Below are 19,116 nucleotides of genomic sequence, written 5' to 3'. Positions count from 1 at the left end.
GGTGGGGAGAGAGTAGCATAGAGTACAATGGGTGAGTGGGGGAGGAGATGAAGGTGATAGGTCAAGGAGGAGAGGGTGGAGTGGATAGGTGGAAAAGAAGATAGGCAGGTCGGACAAGTCAAGGAGACAGTAAGTGAGCTGGCAGTTTGAAACTAGGATGAGGTGGGGGAAGGGGAAATGAGGAAGCTGTTGAAGTTCACATTGATGCCCTGGGGTTGAAGTGTTCCGAGGCGGAAGATGAGGCGTTCTTCCTCCAGGCGTCTGGTGGTGAGGGAGCGGCGGTGAAGGAGGCCCAGGACCTCCATGTCCTCGGCAGAGTGGGAGGGGGAGTTGAAATGTTGGGCCACAGGGCGGTTTGGTTGATTGGTGCGGGTGTCTCAGAGATGTTCCCTAAAGTGCTCTGCTAGGAGGCGCCCAGTCTCCCAATGTAGAGGAGACCACATCGGGAGCAACGGATACAATAAATGATATTGGTGGATGTGCAGGTGAAACTTTGATGGATGTGGAAGGCTCCTTTAGGGCCTTGGATTGAGGTGAGGGAGGAGGTGTGGGCACAGGTTTTACGTATGGGCCTCAGCTATGCCTGTCTCTTTGTTGGCTATGTAGAACAGTTGATCTTCCGTAATTACACCGGCACCACTCCCCACCTCTTCCTCCGCTACATTGATGACTGCATTGGCGCCACCTTGTGCTCCCGCGAGGAGGTTGAGCAATTCATCAACGTCACCAACACATTCCACCCTGACCTTAAATTTACCTGGACTATCTCTGACACCTCGCTCCCCTTCCTGGACCTCTCTATCTCCATTAGTGACGACCGACTTGACACTGACATTTTTTACAAACCCACCGACTCCCATAGCTACCTGGATTACCCCTGTTCCCACCCTATCTCTTGCAAAAATGCCATCCCGTATTCCCAATTTCTCCGCCTCCGCCGTATCTGCTCCCAGGAGGACCAGTTCCACCATAGGACACACCAGATGGCCTCCTTCTTTAGAGACCGCAATTTCCCTTCCCACGTGGTTAAAGATGCCCTCCAACGCATCTCGTCCACATCCCGCACCTCCGCCCTCAGACCCCACCCCTCCAACCGTAACAAGGACAGAACGCCCCTGGTGCTCACCTTCCACCCTACAAACCTTCGCATCAACCAAATCATCCACCGACATTTCCGCCACCTCCAAAAAGACCCCACCACCAGGGATATATTTCCCTCCCCACCCCTTTCCGCCTTCCGCAAAGACCGTTCCCTCCGTGACTACCTGGTCAGGTCCACACCCCCCTACGACCCACCCTCCCATTCTGGCACTTTCCCTTGCCACCGCAGGAACTGTAAAACCTGTGCCCACACCTCCTCCCTCACCTCTATCCAAGGCCCTAAAGGAGCCTTCCACATCCATCAAAGTTTCACCTGCACATCCACCAATATCATTTATTGTATCCGTTGCTCCCGATGTGGTCTCCTCTACATTGGGGAGACTGGGCGCCTCCTAGCAGAGCGCTTTAGGGAACATCTCCGAGACACCCGCACCAATCAACCAAACCGCCCCGTGGCCCAACATTTCAACTCCCCCTCCCACTCTGCCGAGGACATGGAGGTCCTGGGCCTCCTTCACTGCCGCTCCCTCACCACCAGACGCCTGGAGGAAGAACGCCTCATCTTCCGCCTCGGAACACTTCAACCCCAGGGCATCAATGTGGACTTCAACAGCTTCCTCATTTCCCCTTCCCCCACCTCATCCTAGTTTCAAACTGTCAGCTCAGTTACTGTCTCCTTGACTTGTCCGACCTGCCTATCTTCTTTTCCACCTATCCACTCCACCCTCTCCTCCTTGACCTATCACCTTCATCTCCTCCCCCACTCACCCATTGTCCTCTATGCTACTCTCTCCCCACCCCCACCCTCCTCTAGCTTATCTCTCCATGCTTCAGGCTCACTGCCTTTATTCCTGATGAAGGGCTTTTGCCCGAAACGTCGATTTCGCTGCTCGTTGGATGCTGCCTGAACTGCTGTGCGCTTCCAGCACCACTAATCCAGTATAGTGAAGAAGGTGTTTGGTATGCTTTCCTTTATTGGTCAGAGTATTGAGTATAGGAGTTGGGAGGTCATGTTGAGGCTGTACAGGACATTGGTTAGGCCATTGTTGGAATATTGCGTGCAATTCTGATCTCCTTCCTATCGGAAAGATGTTGTGAAACTTGAAAGGATTCAGAAAAGATTTACAAAGATATTGCCAGGGTTGGAGGATTTGAGCTACAGGGAGAGGCTGAACAGGCTGTGGCTGTTTTCCCTGGAGCGTTGAAGGCTGAGGGGTGACCTTATAGAAGTTTACAAAATAATGAGGGGCATGGATAGGATGAGTAGACAAAGTCTCTTCCCTGGGGTCGGGGAGTCCAGAACTAGAGGGCATAGGTTTAGGGTGAGAGGGGAAAGATATAAAAGAGACCTAAGGGGCAACCTTTTTACACAGAGGGGGTATGTGTATGGAATGAACTGCCAGAGGATGTGATGGAGGCTGGTACAATTGCAACATTTAAGAGGCATTTGGATGAGTATATGAATGGGAAGGGTTTGGAGGGATATGGGCCAGGTGCTGGCAGGTGGGACTAGATTGGGTTGGGATATCTGTTCGGCATGGACGGGTTAGACTAAAGGGTCTGTTTCCATGCTGTACATCTCTATGACTCTATGACTCTATTTAGTACCGAGAGGGACCTTGACGTTTGTGACGACAGCATGAAACAGGCTGATATGCTCGAACAGGCTGATGTTAAGAAGGAGGATGTACTGAAAATTTAAAAAAACATAAGGATAGGTAAGTCCTGGTCCAGATGGGATATACCCAAGGTTACTACAGGAAGTGAGGAAAATGATTGCTGTGCCTTTGACAATGAACTTTGACAATCCTCACTGTCCACTGGAGTAGTGCCAGATGACTGGAAGGTGGCAAACGTTATTCCCTTTTTAAAGAGGGGAATAGGGATAATCCTGGGAATTACAGATCAGTCAGTCTTACCTCAGTGGTGGGCAAAATATTGGAGAGGATTCTGAGAGACAGGATTTATGATTATTTGAAAAACTGTAGTTTGATTAGAGATAGTCAGAGTGGCTTTGTGAGGAGCAGCTCATGCCTCACAAGCCTTATTGAATTCTTTGAGGATGTGACAAAACTCATTGATGGAAGTAGAGCAACAGATGTGGTGTACATGGATTTTAGCAAGGCGTTTGATAACATTCCCAATGGTAAGCTCATTCAGCAAGTAAGGAGGCACGGGATACAGAGAAATATGGCTCTCTGGATCCGGAATTGGCTGGCCCATGGAAGACAGAGGGTGATAGTAGATGGAAAGTATTTAGCCTGGAGCTTGGTGACCTGTGATGTTCGGCAGGGATCTATTCTGGGACCTCTACTCTTTGTGATTTTTAGATATGACTTGGATGAGGTAGTGGAAGGGTGGATTAGTAAGTTTGCTGATGACATGAAGGTTGGTGGAGTGGTAGATAGTGTGGAGGGCTGTTGTAGGAATTCAATATAGAAAAGTATGAAATGATTCATTTTGAAAGGTCAAATTTGAATAAAACATTCAGGGTTAAAGGCAGGCTTCTTGGCAGTGTGGAAGAACAGAGGGATCTTGGGGTCCCATGTCCAAACATCCCTCAAAGTTGCCACCCAAATTGATAGGGTTGTTAAAAAGATTTAGTGTGTTGGCTTTCCTTAGCAGGGGCATTGAGTTTAAGAGCTGCAAGGTTATGCTGTAGTTTTATAGAGCCCTGGTTAGACCACACTTGGAATATTGTGTTCAGTTCTGGTCGGCTCATTGTAGGAAGGATTTGGAAGTTTTAGAGAGAGTGCAGAGGATATTTACCAGGATGTTGCCTGGACTAGAGGGCATGTCTCTTGAAGAAAGGTTGAGGGAGCTAGTTCTTTTCTCTTTGGAGCAAAGGAGGAGGAGAGGTGACTTGACAGAGCTATACAAGATGTTGAGAGGCTGAGTTAGTATGAATAGTCAGGGACTTTTTCCCAAGGCAGAAATGGCTATCCCAAGGGGGTATAATTTTAAGGTGATTGGAGGAAAATTTAGGGGAGATGTCAGAGGTAAGTTTTTTTATACAGAGTGGTGGAATTCACTGTCAGCAGTGGTAGTAGAGTCCGATACATTAGGGACATTTAAGCGACTTTTGGACAGGCGCATGGAAGATAGTAAAATGAAGAGTATGTAGGTTAGTTTGATCTTAGAGTAGGGTAAAAGGTTGGCACAACTTCATGGGCCAAAGGGCCTGTACTGTCTGTTCTGTTCTATGTTATGTACATTGATGAAGAGGAGCAATGCAATGGAGGAATATTAAAGTAAATATGAGGTGCTTGATAAAGCTACTGTGGATCATCAAGCCCAGTGTAATGGGTGAACAAGACTTGGTGCAAGTAAACACGTAAGGAGTAGAACTTTGGAGGATACCACGTAGAAGATGCGATGGTGGATGTCATAATAGTCAGGTCTACAGGCAAAACGTGTGTGGATGATGGCTTTTATCAACAAATGAAATTGTGACCCTGGGTTAATGACATACCAACTAGGAGAGACAGAATATCCTTTGCCCATTGTCAAAAATTGTTCAGAAGTTTGAACACATCAAATAAGATCACTTTTTAATCTTTTCTCTGCTGCAATAAGTTACAGCATCCCAGCATGATCAAGCTACTTGATAGTCAGGTGATTACAGCAAATTCTTAGTTTAGACATAACAAGATGGCCAAACCATTTTCAGCTCCTTCAGCAATGACATTCCTTCCTCCTTCAGGTCAGAAATGGAATTTTCACTGATGGTTGCACAATGCTCAATACCAAAAATGGCTCCTCTGATACTGAAGCAGTCCATGTAGAAATGCAGAAAGATCTGGGCAATATCTAGGCTTGGGCAGATATGTGGCAAGTAACATTTGATCCACACAAATTTCAAGCAATGGCCATCTCCAACAAGAGGGAGTCTAGTCATCTCCCTGTAATGTCCAAAGGCATTAGCATCACCAAATTCTCCCATTATCAATATCCTTGGGGATTACTATTGACCAGAAACTGTACTGATCTAGTCATATGAATACTGTGACAAAATAAGCAGGTCAGAAGGTGTAAGAGCAGCGAGTAACTCACCATTTGACTCTCCAAAGCTTGTTCATCATCTACAATGCACAATTGAGGGATGTGATCGAATACTTCCAATCCTCAAAAGTTGCTAATATTACTGATTGCCTGGGTGAGTGCAGCTCCAACAAAACTCAAGAAGCTTTACAACATTCAGGGCATCGCAATCCCCTTGATTGATGTCACATCCTCAAGCATTCACTCCCTTCCCCACTGATGCACAGGACTCTGATCCGTGAAATGCACTGCAGAAGTTCATCAAGGTTCCTTAGACAGCACCTTCCAAACCCACAACCATTACCATCTTGAAGTAAAAGTGCAGAACATACATGGGAGCACCATCACTTGCATGCTACTTTCCAAGCTACTTCCTATCCTCACTTGGAAATATATTACTGTTCCTTCAGTATCACTGGGTCAAAATCATGGAATTCCCTAACTACATTGTGAGTGTACCTCACCAAATGGTTTGCAGCAGTTCAAAGACGCAGCTCACCATTACTTTCTCAAGGGCAACAATGTTCCCTCTAAACAGTGCGCAGCCACTCTGATGTTCTGTGCACAGTGATTGGCATTGGCACACTGGCATTGACTTCTGGTTCTGTAAGTCACTACCATGCAAGGGGCGCAGGGGCATGCACAGCCAGAAAAAAAATTAAAAGGAATACTGATAGGCAATAAACTGTGCCTAGTCAGTGAAACTTCACATCCCATGAATAAAAAGTGTCATCTACTCACATTCCAGTCTATGATGACTAGTTATGGATTTGCTTAGCCTTTTAAAGTAAATGAGCACATCAGAACATAGCGTCCTTTTGCAAATGTCAGGTGGCTGGAATATTATCTTAATATGCACAAAAATGCAGTCACCATTCTGTGAAAATCCATTAAACATTCTTTACTCTCTGTTTTTAAGAGAACATTGTAAAGAAGGATGATATAATCTTTATGAAGTAACTTGACACTTTTGGTAATGAGTTCAGTATCTTGACTAAGTCTGGAAATTATAGTATATTTGGGGTAGAGAGGGCTCTTGTGGTACAGTATTATGACCTTACCTTTGGAACACAGGGTCCAGGTTCAAGTCTCACCTGCTCCAGGCATGTACCTGAGCAGGTTGATTAATTGATTCAGGGAAGATGCTTTTGTTTTATTTCACCCATTTTTCCTAAATAACCTGTTCAAAGATGTTTTACACAACACTGGAGCAGGTGGGACTTGAACCCAAGTGTCCTAGTTCAGGGGTAAGAACTCTACTTCTGTGCCACAAGTGGCCTCCAGGAAAGATATTTAAATATTGAATCTTAACTCCAAGCAGAAAAAATAATACCTGAAATTATGAGTGGCTTTTTAAGCAAGGTGGAGGTTTTATTTGTCACATTATCATTTTTTGCATCATCTGTTAGCCCTATTGACACCTATTTACTTTAATTCAATTCAATATTAAATTGGTTATTAAAGCCTGTGATCACCATCATAATTAAAACTGCTTCTTCTACTGGTTCATTTCTGAACAAGATGACAATGAGAGCTCTTTTACCTGTCAATGCTCAGTGCGCACAGACTGAGGACTGTGATACCAACAGATGCCTTCTGGATAAATGGCACAAGCTTACATACTTCAACACCGAAAGGCCAGTCTACAGCCAGAAGCTAATTAAAACAAATAAAAATAGAAATTAAGTGCTATTAAGATATTAGAACAATAACACAAATTTATATTCATACAGTGTCTTTAATGTAATAAACATCTCTTTACAGGAGCATTATAAAACAAACATGATACTGACCATATAAGGATGTATTAGTTCAGATGGATAGGATTCAGTGAGAGTGATCAATAAAAAGTTGTAAATTCATGTAAAGAGTTGGTTCATGATATTCATGTTGATTTATGAATTATATACTTTCATTCCGCAATTTATAAAATTCTGTCATGGTTAACTTGTCTTCAATGATGAAGGGTGAGGGACTGCTCCCACAGGTTCGCTGAAAGGACAATCAAATCAAGTGGAGATGCCTTTTTGTAGAGTTATAGAGTCACAAAGCACAGAAATAGATCCTTCGGTCCAACTTGTGCATGCTGACCAGACATCCCAATCTGACCTAGCTCCACTTGCCACCATTTGGCCCATATCCCTCTACACTCTTCCTAATCATATGCTTATCCAGATGCCTTTTAAATTGTATCATCTTCCACTATTTCCTCCCGTAGCTATATGTGGTAAGGAAAGAAAAGAAACTCCAAATATTAAAAAGTTGAAGGGGAGGATGTCCTCTATTCTCAGAAGGATAACGTGCTCACTTACTATATATTTGGTACAATGTGCCAGTACTACAGATGAATTTATGTTCCAGTTTATATGATTTTGGTGTGAATTAATGAAACTAAAATCAATTGTGAAAAAAAGTAGTGATCTAGAAATATATTATCTAAAGTTACATAGTTGCAATTCATTTTATAGATTTTATTTATCATATCAACCAGACCTGATATGGGTCTTTGTAACTGTTTAGTCACATCTTTATATTTCAACTTCCAAAACTCGCCTTTCATTTTCTAATCTGAGATAACCTATCTGTAATACTTCCCGCAAAAACTGAGCAATGATATCACTCCATTTATTAATATGAGTACTATAGAAAACAGCTTGGACATAGATTTGTTCATATTAGAGTTACTTTGTAAATTTAAGGGGACAAATAATATTTTCAAAAATGAACTTCGGAGACAGTGGACTTTAATACAAGGAACAATTTACTGTAGGCATGAATCTTGTTTGTATCATTCACCTGAAAATCTAGACATTAGAAAATACTATTTTTGCTATTGTAGGTTGACCAAAACATAGCCAATATCAACCATGGTTTATGAGGACATAGGGCAAAATATTCACAGCTTGGGAAGGATGTGGAAATGGCAAGAAAATTGGAAAAACATGGCAAGTATGAAAAAAAATTCTTAATGTTTAGAATGTTGCAAAGTTGAGTAGAGTACTTGTAGAATGGGAGGCAGGAAGTTAGAATTTAGTGTTTGTAAAGTGCTGAGGGGGGTGGGGACAGCATTGCATGGTCCCTTAAAAGATCATGTGATTTTTTTTGTGGTTAGTGGTTTAAAATGGATGTCTGTGAGCAGCAACTTGAAGATTTGCAAGTGCACAGAGAGCCCGAATTGAAACATTGTGTACGAATAATAGGCCAACCAGCAGTTTTTGCCAAGACAACAGGCTTTTAAATTTAGCCAATCAGTTTGAACCAGGTACTTAGATACCAAAAACCTATTAAATTTAAATCTGTTAAGAAATATTGATATGTCATCATGGGTATAAAAGGAGGCAGTTGGACATAGACCCCAGAGCTACTGTCACCCACCAGGGCTAATAGCCCTCAGCTCTCGAGAGAATTGTTGGCTCTCACAGCCTGTATGTCTTAGAAAAAAACACCATCTGAGTAACAACAGAACCAATGACGGAGAAGGCATTCCTGACAGAAGAATCGACAGAGAAAGCTCAGAACATTCCAGAAGAGGTAACCTGGCTGTAATTTCCAGAGACTAAATTCTATTCTTTTTGGTTATGAGTCAGACATGTATTTAGTGGAACAGCATACCATTAGAATTTTGTTTTATTTGGGAATAGTTAGTACTCAGATGGGATTTATTCGGTTTGTGAATAGTTTAGTTAATTTGTTAACTGATAGAGTTAGATAAATAAATTGTTACTTGTTGATTTTTAAAAGTGAGTGTCAGGGATTTATTTAACTACTGTAAGTTGCTGAAGAGCAGGTTACACCACTTTACACACCTTTTACAGATGTAGGAGTGGGTGTTCTTCTTTGGGTGTTTCTGTTTTAGTTCTTGGGGTGGGGTGGGTAGTCAACCTATGCTTTATAGCAAGAACAACAAGTCCCTTAAGATCCCCCAAATAAGCAAGAAATCTTAACTTCCACCAATTTCATCTCATGGCTAGCTCCATGCAATTGCTATGTCCCAGGTACTGTTGAGAAACTAGATGATGCTGATTCACACTGATGTGAAATTCAAAGTAATTGGTGCTGGTGGTTGCTGCTTGCTGGTCTATTTGCATCTATGTTGACCATCTTTCTTCAACATCTGTTGGCATGCTCCATGGACAGTGACTGCCTAGGTCCTCTGTTCATGGAAGTTTGCATTGGTAAAGCATAAGCCTCATCATATCATTGTGACAACTGCTAGACTAATTTATAGTTTAATTTTACAATGCTGCATTTTGGAGCTCACCAGCACCTTACATTGCAATGCTTCTGCCAGGTCACTTTTGATGCAGAGACATGCACCCATCTCATTAATCTGAACAGAATGCATCTCAGAGTCCTTAGCTTGCTTTCCTGGTGCAGACTGACTTTGTGCTCACTTAGATGCTCACTGCATTGTCTTTTGCATTTTGCTGCTTCGATCAGAATTTGCAGGCTCTCAATAGTTCTGTTTCACCTTGCATTTTAGCAGAGACAGAAAACCAAGCATCTTGTTGTTGTTGCCAGCATCAAACATTGAAAGGGGCAGTAATGTTGCTGTGTGGTACCATATTATGTCAATGCCACATCCTCAGCATGCACCAGCAGTTATGCAGCAAATCCACTACATGTCGTCAAGAAAATGATCGTGTTGAAAGCCCAAGGAGAGCAGCCCTTAGCCAAGTGGAGAGGCTATGGTCAGTCAGAGGGTGTCGCCATAATCAATGAAAGGCATTGCCCATTCTAAGTCCAGGGGCTGGGCCATGTTCAGTCAGATACTTTGGACTGTCCTCCCAAGTCAGCTACAATCAGTCTAGGGATTTGGAGGATAAACATTAAGGGGCAAGTTTTATCAAGGTGCAGCGCATGCTGTACTGGGGAAAGTGGGAAACTTAACTGTTCCATTGCCTCCTGTCTCAACATACTGGGTCAATCCCCACAGTTATATGTACAGAGATAAAGGTTGCGGGGGTGTGGGTGCATCTCCAATAACTGGCAGAGTCTGCAACTCAACCTTTGGAGCAGGATCTGAAAAGCCTTCTATTTTCAACTAAATCTCAATTACGCAATAAAGATGAAAAGCGGCTGTCAGAATACTCAAATGGAATAAGTTTTTTTTCTGTTTTATCTGTGGGTTGGGCAACCTGAGACCCTTCAACTCCAAGAGGCAATTGCATTAATCAGCCACTCAGATTTAACGTGATGCATCTCCTCCATTACATGAATCTGCATGTGCAGCTCATGCATTGATCCAACAAGATACATGAGAAATCCTGGCAACTAGCAATCCTGACCATGTCATTAATCATTACAAGTTAATCCTATTAATCTCTGTGAAGCAAAAGGTGATTACATACAGTGTTTAAAGTGTCACTTGTCGTCACAATTCACATTCCAAAGGTGCCATAGGCTATACAGGGTTTGGAGATGCTGTCCTCTCACATGACCTATAACTACGTGAGAACATGAGTTCACAAATGAAATTTGAGTTTCTCGGTGATTTGTGGAGGAGTGGGGATTCAGGATGTTAGTAATCCTATTGCACTGATGATATTCTCATGTATTTGTGTCACATGGCTTGGGGTGCATGGTCTAACATGTCGAGGTTCGTCTTTGTGAGAGGCATTGAGGTCCAGGGCAAATTGTTATTTCTGTCCGCTGTAACTAGCAATGGGCCATATCACTGAGAAGCTGTCTTGTCTTCGATAACCCTGTGTGGGACTATTGCACTTGTCCTGAATGGATCCAGCAACAGATATTATTGCCACTCTCATTGCCACATAAAGATGGTGTAGAGAAACTGATCAAACATAATGACACCCACAAGCTTAGGACCAGCAGCATTATACAGTGACTGCTGAACAGCCTCTACATGGAGGGGTCACAGCAGAAAGTCCCTTTAGGATGTGGAGGAGGTTCAGGAGGCCCAAGGTTTATAGTTCTCAATGTTATTTCCTCTATGTGAGTGAAGCATAATGCCTTCAAAGAATGAAGATAGTTTGGGAACCTGTGATAGAACTGTGTTACCTGCTGGAGCAGGATTTGTGCTCAGATCTGGGCAGCCATCTTATACTCGTGGCTGACATGGTAGCAATTATGCTTAATTTCTATGTGACTGATTCCTTCCCAAAATCCAGTAGAAAACATGTGTGGAATCTTAATCCTGAATCCACAAACATGTATTAAGGCAGTTCCTGATTCAGTTTGTGCCAGATCTCACCATTTCATGTTGTTTCTCCTGGTGAAGTCACTGCTGTAGCCCAGGCACCACTTTATCAACACTGCTGGCTTCCGCCAAATTCAGAATATTGTACGCTGAACACCCATCATGTTGACAGCCATATAATAACCTGGCTGAATTTACTAATAGGAAAATGTTTCCCTCAGTTAATATCCAAGTCATCTGTGATCATCACAACCACATTTTGGAGGTCTGTACTAGGTATTCTGGAAGCTACCATGGTTCCTATGTCCTTGATAAGTCTCAGGTTGCGGTTTTATTACAAGGGCCTGATGCCATACAAGCGTGGTTGCTGGAAAACAAGGGTTACTCCAACCATGGCTGATAATTCCATGATGGAAAACTCTGACTGAGTCTCTGTGTCTGTACAATGCAGCATATTCTTCCTCCAAGGCCATCATGGAGCAGACAATAGACCTCATCAAGATGGAGTTTAGTATTCAATCAATTTGGGGATTGAAGGTGTGCCTTGGACTACACTCCATACGCAATATGCCGCATAATCTTTGCATGCAGTGCACTGCACAACTGGAACAGGCAAAGGTAGGATATGATGGAAGTTGAAGAGCAGGGACAGTGGCATATGAGGAAGACAACGACATTGAGTGGAAACAGCAACACCTTCAATGTGATCTAGCACTGCAGCATTCAACACATGAATTCATACAGGACTTAATTCGCAAACCCTTCCATAAGATCTGAGTTGGTAGAAGGCATTAAGCATTGACATTTGTTTGTTGTTATCTTAAAAGCAACAGCCTTTGAAAAGTGTTGAAAACAAATGTTCTGGTAGGTGCTAACGAAGGGAAACTGCAGTTAGTTGACTCTTGGTCCTACAACTTAAATGATTGTTGATCAAACAGTACACAAATATTTGCATTTGTGATATTCTGTGAATAATAAAGCATCACCTGTACCACTGATGTGTCCTCAGAGAGTTATTTTCCTTTCCTCCCACTATATCTAAACGCAGTCCCAGGGATCTGCATTTGGGGAAGAGAGAGCCTCCCTACCTTATATAGGAGACTGCTGCCTTTGACAATTTGGGCAGAAGAAGCCAGAGACGTTTGTGTCTAAAGAACTCTGACATGGTAAAAGTCCCCTGACCAAATACAGTTTCTCCTTCTTGGGCTACAAGTCTGGGGTGACCCATTAAAGATGGAGGACCTGAGAAATTGTGGATTGTCTTAAGAGAAGACTTCTGGGGTTCATGTATATGGTTCACCCTCCATCCATCCTTCATTTTAGGATGAAGGCATACCTGCAGTGAGGGCAAATGGCCTCATCACCCTTTTGGTTTGCCGCTGATGCTGAGCACCAGTGGCTAAAATAATGGAGCACAAGTTTGTGTATATGTCAGGCAGACCCTAAGTGTTCTACTAGACCTGGCTTTCCATGGCAGCTGCTAACCAGTTAGTGGGGACAGCCAAACAATTGCATATCACTGTACTGATTAGATGCCTTCAACTTTCAATCTAATTTACCAAATGTCTCTGACAAGCCGACCTGATGCTCCTGTATTTATGCACTCGCACAAAGTTATTGATGGCTGACACATCTTTAGCTTAGTGTTGGTGCTGATGCTCCTGAAGTCCTCTGTGTGCCAACAATCAGAGGTGTTTCTTTTTCAGCCAGCTGCAGAGATGTGCTGGTGATGTGCTCATCAGAATGGGCCCGAGTCCAATCTAGTTAAAGTACCCACAAAGGTCAAAATGTCTAAACTAGTGGAGTGTGCAGGATATGGCTGTGTGGGTGTATCCTTTGAGGGATCAATGGCTTCTTCCTTAGAGGTGGAGAAGGAGCTGATATGAGGGAGGGCTGGTCTCTTGAGGATAGGTGTCAATAGTACCTGCAAAAGTCAAAGGGAATGAGTAGTGTAATGAGTGGAGATGCTTGAACACTGGTGGTAAATGGATGCGGGATGTGTGTGTGCATTTTGCAGAACAGTGCTATGAATTTTACATGCTTGTCAGGGTTTGGAGGCCTTAGCATTCCCCCCCCCAGTGAGTGAGCATGGTCCTCTTTCACAAGCTGAAGAATTTTCTATTCATACACAGAGTGAGAGGAGGAAAGTTAGCCACTCTACCATCACCCCTTCAACTCTTCTGTACGTTATTTTGCCTGATGTGCCATTAACAGGCATGAGGAAGGCATGGGTTTGAAAACATCCCAGACAAGCTGAACAACCAAATATGAAACCCATTAATCAATCTGAATAACCCCGCCAATTTAAACAAACAGACTGAAACACAAGATGGCAGTGGCAGGGATACCAGTGTTCAGCTCCTGAGCATGGGGTGCATCCAAATCCATACGGCTTCATCATTGCCTTTCCAGCTTGGTGGCTCGGTCATTTAATTTGTTTTGGTTGGCCTGGGGCCAGGGTCCTATGTACGTGCATCCCTGCACCACCTCAGGTGGCAGCATCAGAAGATGAACTAGGACCCTGTCGGCCAATGTCCAGTGTCGGAGGATGTGGTGCAGGATCCATGCAGCATGATCATCTCCATCTCAGAGGCAGCTGACACAGAAGTGATGGCACCTGTGGCGGTAGAAAAGGAGCAAATTGCCAGGACCATGGGGATGATGCTGGATTGCACCAACCCGAGGAGCAGAGAGGATGAAGACTACGGAGAGGGAAAGATGAACTTTTGAAGCTATTCAGTTTTAGTAATATCAAACAAATATGAATTTATTCAGTATTTTATCATTTGTCCAATTTATTCAGTAACTTATTCTGTAATCCAAGATGGCACCAGAATATCATAACATTATACACTTTTCACTGTACCTAGGTACAAGTGACAATATTAAATAAATTGAAATCTTTCTTATGCAAAGAAACAAAGTGAAAGATTAACTGAGATGCAAATGGCTGGATACTCTGCTAATGGTGGTGCAGTGACAAAGGGGTTGAGGTTTTCAATAAGTAGGAACACAAGAAGGCTTCATAGTTCTGGCAGATAGGATAGGAGAGGATCATTGAAGGAAGATGCTGCATATAAAAGTGAGAGTTGTAGATCATGAGCCTTGGTAGGAAGTCTGTGCAGTGGAAGAATTAGAGTGAGTGTGAGGTAGCAGAAAGATTTTGGCAGTTAATCTTACAGAGCACAGAAGGTCATTAACCTTCTTGTGGCATTGCTATGCACTCCTCTGAACCATGAACACCGCACTGACCTGTGGCTACCTTGGACTTGGTTGGCAGTGTCTGATGTCATGATTTTCTCTGATATTGATGGAAAAGAATTAAATCCTCCTCTCCACCATCCCACCCACAGGATCTCTAAGTTCCTGTCTGCAAAAGTGGTCTTGAAAAGGGGTGCCAGCTAAACTCTCTCAACTTTTAGAATTGTGCAGCAATAGTTCCTAGCTTGCAGTATTTCATGTAATATATAGCTAGGTTTGAATATGGAGTCTGTCGAGTGAATGGTCAAAGTTCTAGGTGTCATTTCTGCCTCTACTCACTGCAGGATTGTGTTTGTGTGTGCACAGTGAACACCAGGTGTATAATTAATGAAGTGGAGAGTGGAGAATTGCTTGAGAAAAAAAGTCACCAATGCTCGCAGAGGAAACCCTCCATTATACTCTCTTAATTGACACTTAGAAAATGTGAGAAATAATCAGCCATCACTTTTGAGTTTTATGTCTGAAAAACATTGTTGGAAAGAATAGAATTTTGTTCAATTTGCTACCTTTACAATGGGAGCGAAATGAGTAGATTTTAGTCATTTGGTAGTACAGAATATGAATATTGGTGAAAACGACACATTATATTAAAAAAAAGCAAATCTATTTAGTTTGCTGAAATAAGACATTTTGTTGAAGATCATTATCTTCCATTTATCAGAACATTTCACAAGAATAACAACATAAGGGGATTAAAATTTAAACTGGATGAGAAGAGAGCACTGATCAGTCTGCAAGTGGACTCTGATAGAGGCATCATGTCAAATGCAACAGTTAGATGATTGACAAATAACATGCAGGCTTTGTTTAAATACAAACCAAGTAGAATGCCCTTGGATTGGTCAAGGCATTGCTTTGAGGAATTAACTGGAGAATAGCTGTCATTGGTTTAGTGTGTGTCTGTAAAGAACAATGCTCTGTGCGTTAATATATGTAGCTTCCAGTACATACATCTAATCACAGTGTAAGCCCAAATTTTACACACTTCAGAAATATTTAAATCTTAATGATTAGTTTAAATTCATGCCAGTTGGACCTGCCAATCAGCACACCCAGATAAAGTTAGAGACTACATTTTGCAAACAGTCAGGGATAGATAGTCAATGCTTTGGAAATGATGAACTGATTTGGAAAAGGGGGAGGATCTGGGAGGAGAAGCTGGATTTTATAATCATGAACAGCATTATTTATCTATGGGTGTAGCCTAGCTGGCAGCTGTGAAAATTGATGGAGTTAACAAGAGAGGCATGTAGGTGCAAACGGAAACTGAAAAGGATAATTCCATTTTGCTGGTAAGCAGTTGGAGGAAATGTAAGTACTTCTAAGTCGTGATAATGCATGGGTAATTGGAGAAATTGAAAATAGCCTGGGAGGTCAAACAGGAAGTGAAATGGAGTGTTACCAGTATACTTGTAAAAGCTGATCCCATGTCACTAGGTTATGTCTTCAAGAGGTAGCACATAAATAATGGTGAGAAGTGGTGGGGGATGACAATGTAACCCATAGAGTTATAGTCAGCAGAGGGAGAAAAACCATCAGAAACAAATGCACTGTGAGACACATAGGAGTGAAATCACCAATTATTTGCAGGTTTATCTATGTTACTAAGAAATCCTTAATAAACAGTTTTATGAACACACAAGGATCTATTTCATCATTAATATCCACATATGTTCACTTCCAGTTACACAGTGAAATAATTGAATTTAACTAGTACTCTTTATAGGTACATGAGCTATTGACTCCAATGAACTAATGGATTCTGCTTGGTTATTGCTAAGTTAGAGTAATGAGGTGAATGGATTTTGCACATTCCATTGACTCAGTTGTTTAACTACTTTGAAACTCAATATTATTCCTGTGATTTGACTTACATTGCAGTTCTCCCCATTCATACAGATGTGCTAATTTTGTTTTAAACTTATTTCGTTTATATATATGACTAATATATTAGAAGATTGTGAAAACAAGAACCACAGCAAGAACAATGTGCAACATTATATTTTATGTTGTTAACTTTTTGGCTTCTATTCACACCAAGTTGGTGTAATAGCTGATCCAAATCCTTGTTTGAGCCTAATCCCCTTCCCTAAAAGATTTTTATTCCTTCTTCCAATTATTCTTTTCCAAATGATTATTTAGTTCTTCTTTCCTAATAATAATCTTTGAATTTCCCTTGATATAATCTGATTTGGTCTATTTTTTTCTTCATAAAGAATCTAATTCATCTCAAAATGTAATTATTTAGTATCTATAGCATTTCATGAAACTCTCCACAATAAAATCTGACACTTGCAAAGCAGCTTAGTATGCCAATTTCATTTCCTCCCATAGAACTTGGAGTCTACATAATCTTAGCTGCCTATGGAGTGTGGCTGTTTTATGGTAAAGCTTGGTTACGTTCCCACCATCACCGTACACTTTCGCCATCTGTCCCTTTCTGTTATTCTTCATACCTTGTATACCGTAATGGGAATGTCTACCAAGATGTAGAGTAAATCTCCCAAGGCAAGACTGGCGATTAAGACATTCGGTCCATTTCTCATACATTTATTCTTGTAGATAATTCGGAGCAATGTAGAATTTCCAATGATTCCCACCACAAAGATCATACAGGAGACCACAGAATTGATGTATTTGAAAGCATGTCGTATTTCCGTTTGTTTAATACACAAAGGAGGAGATGAAGACCCAGTTCCTTTATTTGAGGGGATAGCGGTTTTCTGATATCCATCTGTAAAGAGCAGCACAGCTTTTGGTCTTGGTGGGCTTGGAGTAGAAATTCCATTTGTCATTAATTTTTCTGTAATAAAGTTCCTACTGGAATTATTTTTGGAAGATTCTCCTTGCCCATTGGTGATCACAATCTGCCAGGTTAATAGTAGAGCAAGGAACATCACGACATTTGCTGCAGCCATTTAATGACTGGAATCAAGCGCAGATTCACAAGTAACTGGTAGATTTGTACTTAAGTGGCAATGATGAAATCTCTTTCGTCAGCAGGAAACTAAATGAAAAACATAGAACAAAATAAGATCTTGCAAAAATACAATTTACTTCACCTTCAACTTATATTTCATTAGAAAAAAAACTTGAAACTTAAAAGCTTCTGCTGTGGTACCCTTACTTGATTTTTTAAAATACTTGCAATTGCATTTTCTGAGAATTGTAATCCCATTTTGTAATACGTTGGTGCTGAGCATTGGTTGATAAAGTTTCCGATAGTCTTCTAACTCGTGCATTACTGAGGATTCATTGAGGAGGTGAATATATCACCATACCCTGTAGTGGTCAAATGAAGAGGGCATAAATTCTGAAGAGCATCTAGTCACAGTTGTTAACTACAGAAGTGTATAAATCTTCAGAAGCATGGGCTTTGAAATTATTTTTAAAACATTCTGACCACACAAATTGGTAAATAACTTTTTACCATTTTAATTAAAATTAAAAGCAGGCTTTATTTTGGTCTTTTGGCTCAGTGTAAAATAGAATTTGCTCCAGACAGTCGGTTTCTTGGAGCACTTTGCTATCATGCTGTTTTGTATTTTCCACTTAACATGTTATGCTGACTATAAACTTTACTCTGCATGATTAAAAACAATGAACAAATTAAAAATGTACTTTTCATAATTACTACTTGTTGTGTCTTACTTTTCAGAAGGAACTTGCACAAGGTCTGGATAAATGCAAGATCCTTTTCCTTATTATTATGGGTGAAGGTAAAGAATGTGAGAGCAATGTTTCAGTTTAGTATTGGGAGAAAAGGAACTACAGCTTAATTTTTGGTCATCCACCAAATAAGAAATGCAGAGATTCTGAAAGGTGCTAGATAAATGCATTTCCTACTTGGTGGATGACAAAAATCAAGCTATAGTTCCTTTTCCCCCAATTCCAAAGTGAAATGTTGTCCTCACATCCCTTACCTTCACCCATAATAATAAGGAAAAGATTGAGATTGCACATCTACGTATAGAATATTTCATGGAAGTCAGATGTGTTAAATTACTTTGTAGCTAATGATACGCTTTTGAAATGTACTCAGTATTGCAAGCTGTGAAAATGACATCCAACATCAAGATCCAATAAACAGCAATGAAATAATAACCAAATAATTTTACTTTAGTGACAGTGATAAAGGGAAACTATTGGGACATCAGGAGAACATCACTGCTTTTATTTTCCATTAATAGCACAGGTTCTTTCATGTTCACTGAGAATGGACGTAGCTTCAGATTGTCTCATATGAAAGCTGGCAGCTCCAATAGTACAACACTCCTTGTCAGTGTCAATGCAGGTAATGGGCTGGATTTTTGCAGAGTCTAGGAAGATCTGGGGGCTCTCAGAAATGGCACATGGAACACAGATCTACACTTCTAATTGATCCTATTCTCACTCTTAGTGGAATGGATCAGGAATGACCCATGATGGAAACCAAGTCTCAACAGAGCCACTTGAACTGAGTGATGAGCTCTTAATGGCCCCATTTTTTTTTGTAGAATGTGGGCATTGCTGGTGAGTGGCCTTCTTGACCTGCTACAATCCTTGTGGTGTAG

The 19,116-nt window shown here is 41.6% G+C and overlaps 1 protein-coding gene across 1 annotated transcript in view; it reads right to left on the bottom strand.

The window, feature by feature from the left end:
- Positions 1 to 19,116, bottom strand: part of LOC140495838 (endothelin receptor type B-like) — a 47,230-nt gene that overhangs the window by 13,911 nt on the left and 14,203 nt on the right. The window contains exons 2-3 of the mRNA XM_072594994.1: positions 17,020 to 17,570; positions 6,686 to 6,798 (exon numbers count right to left, since the gene is read on the bottom strand). Of these exons, the coding sequence (XP_072451095.1) occupies positions 6,686 to 6,798; positions 17,020 to 17,481 (575 nt within the window). The 5' untranslated portion in view covers positions 17,482 to 17,570. The remainder of the gene's footprint in view (positions 1 to 6,685; positions 6,799 to 17,019; positions 17,571 to 19,116) is intronic.

Source organism: Chiloscyllium punctatum, chromosome 25 (genome assembly GCF_047496795.1).
Source record: "Chiloscyllium punctatum isolate Juve2018m chromosome 25, sChiPun1.3, whole genome shotgun sequence".
NCBI lineage: Eukaryota > Metazoa > Chordata > Chondrichthyes > Orectolobiformes > Hemiscylliidae > Chiloscyllium > Chiloscyllium punctatum.
The sequence above is the reverse complement of the archived record's forward strand: the minus strand, read 5'-3'. Positions and strand labels throughout refer to the sequence as shown.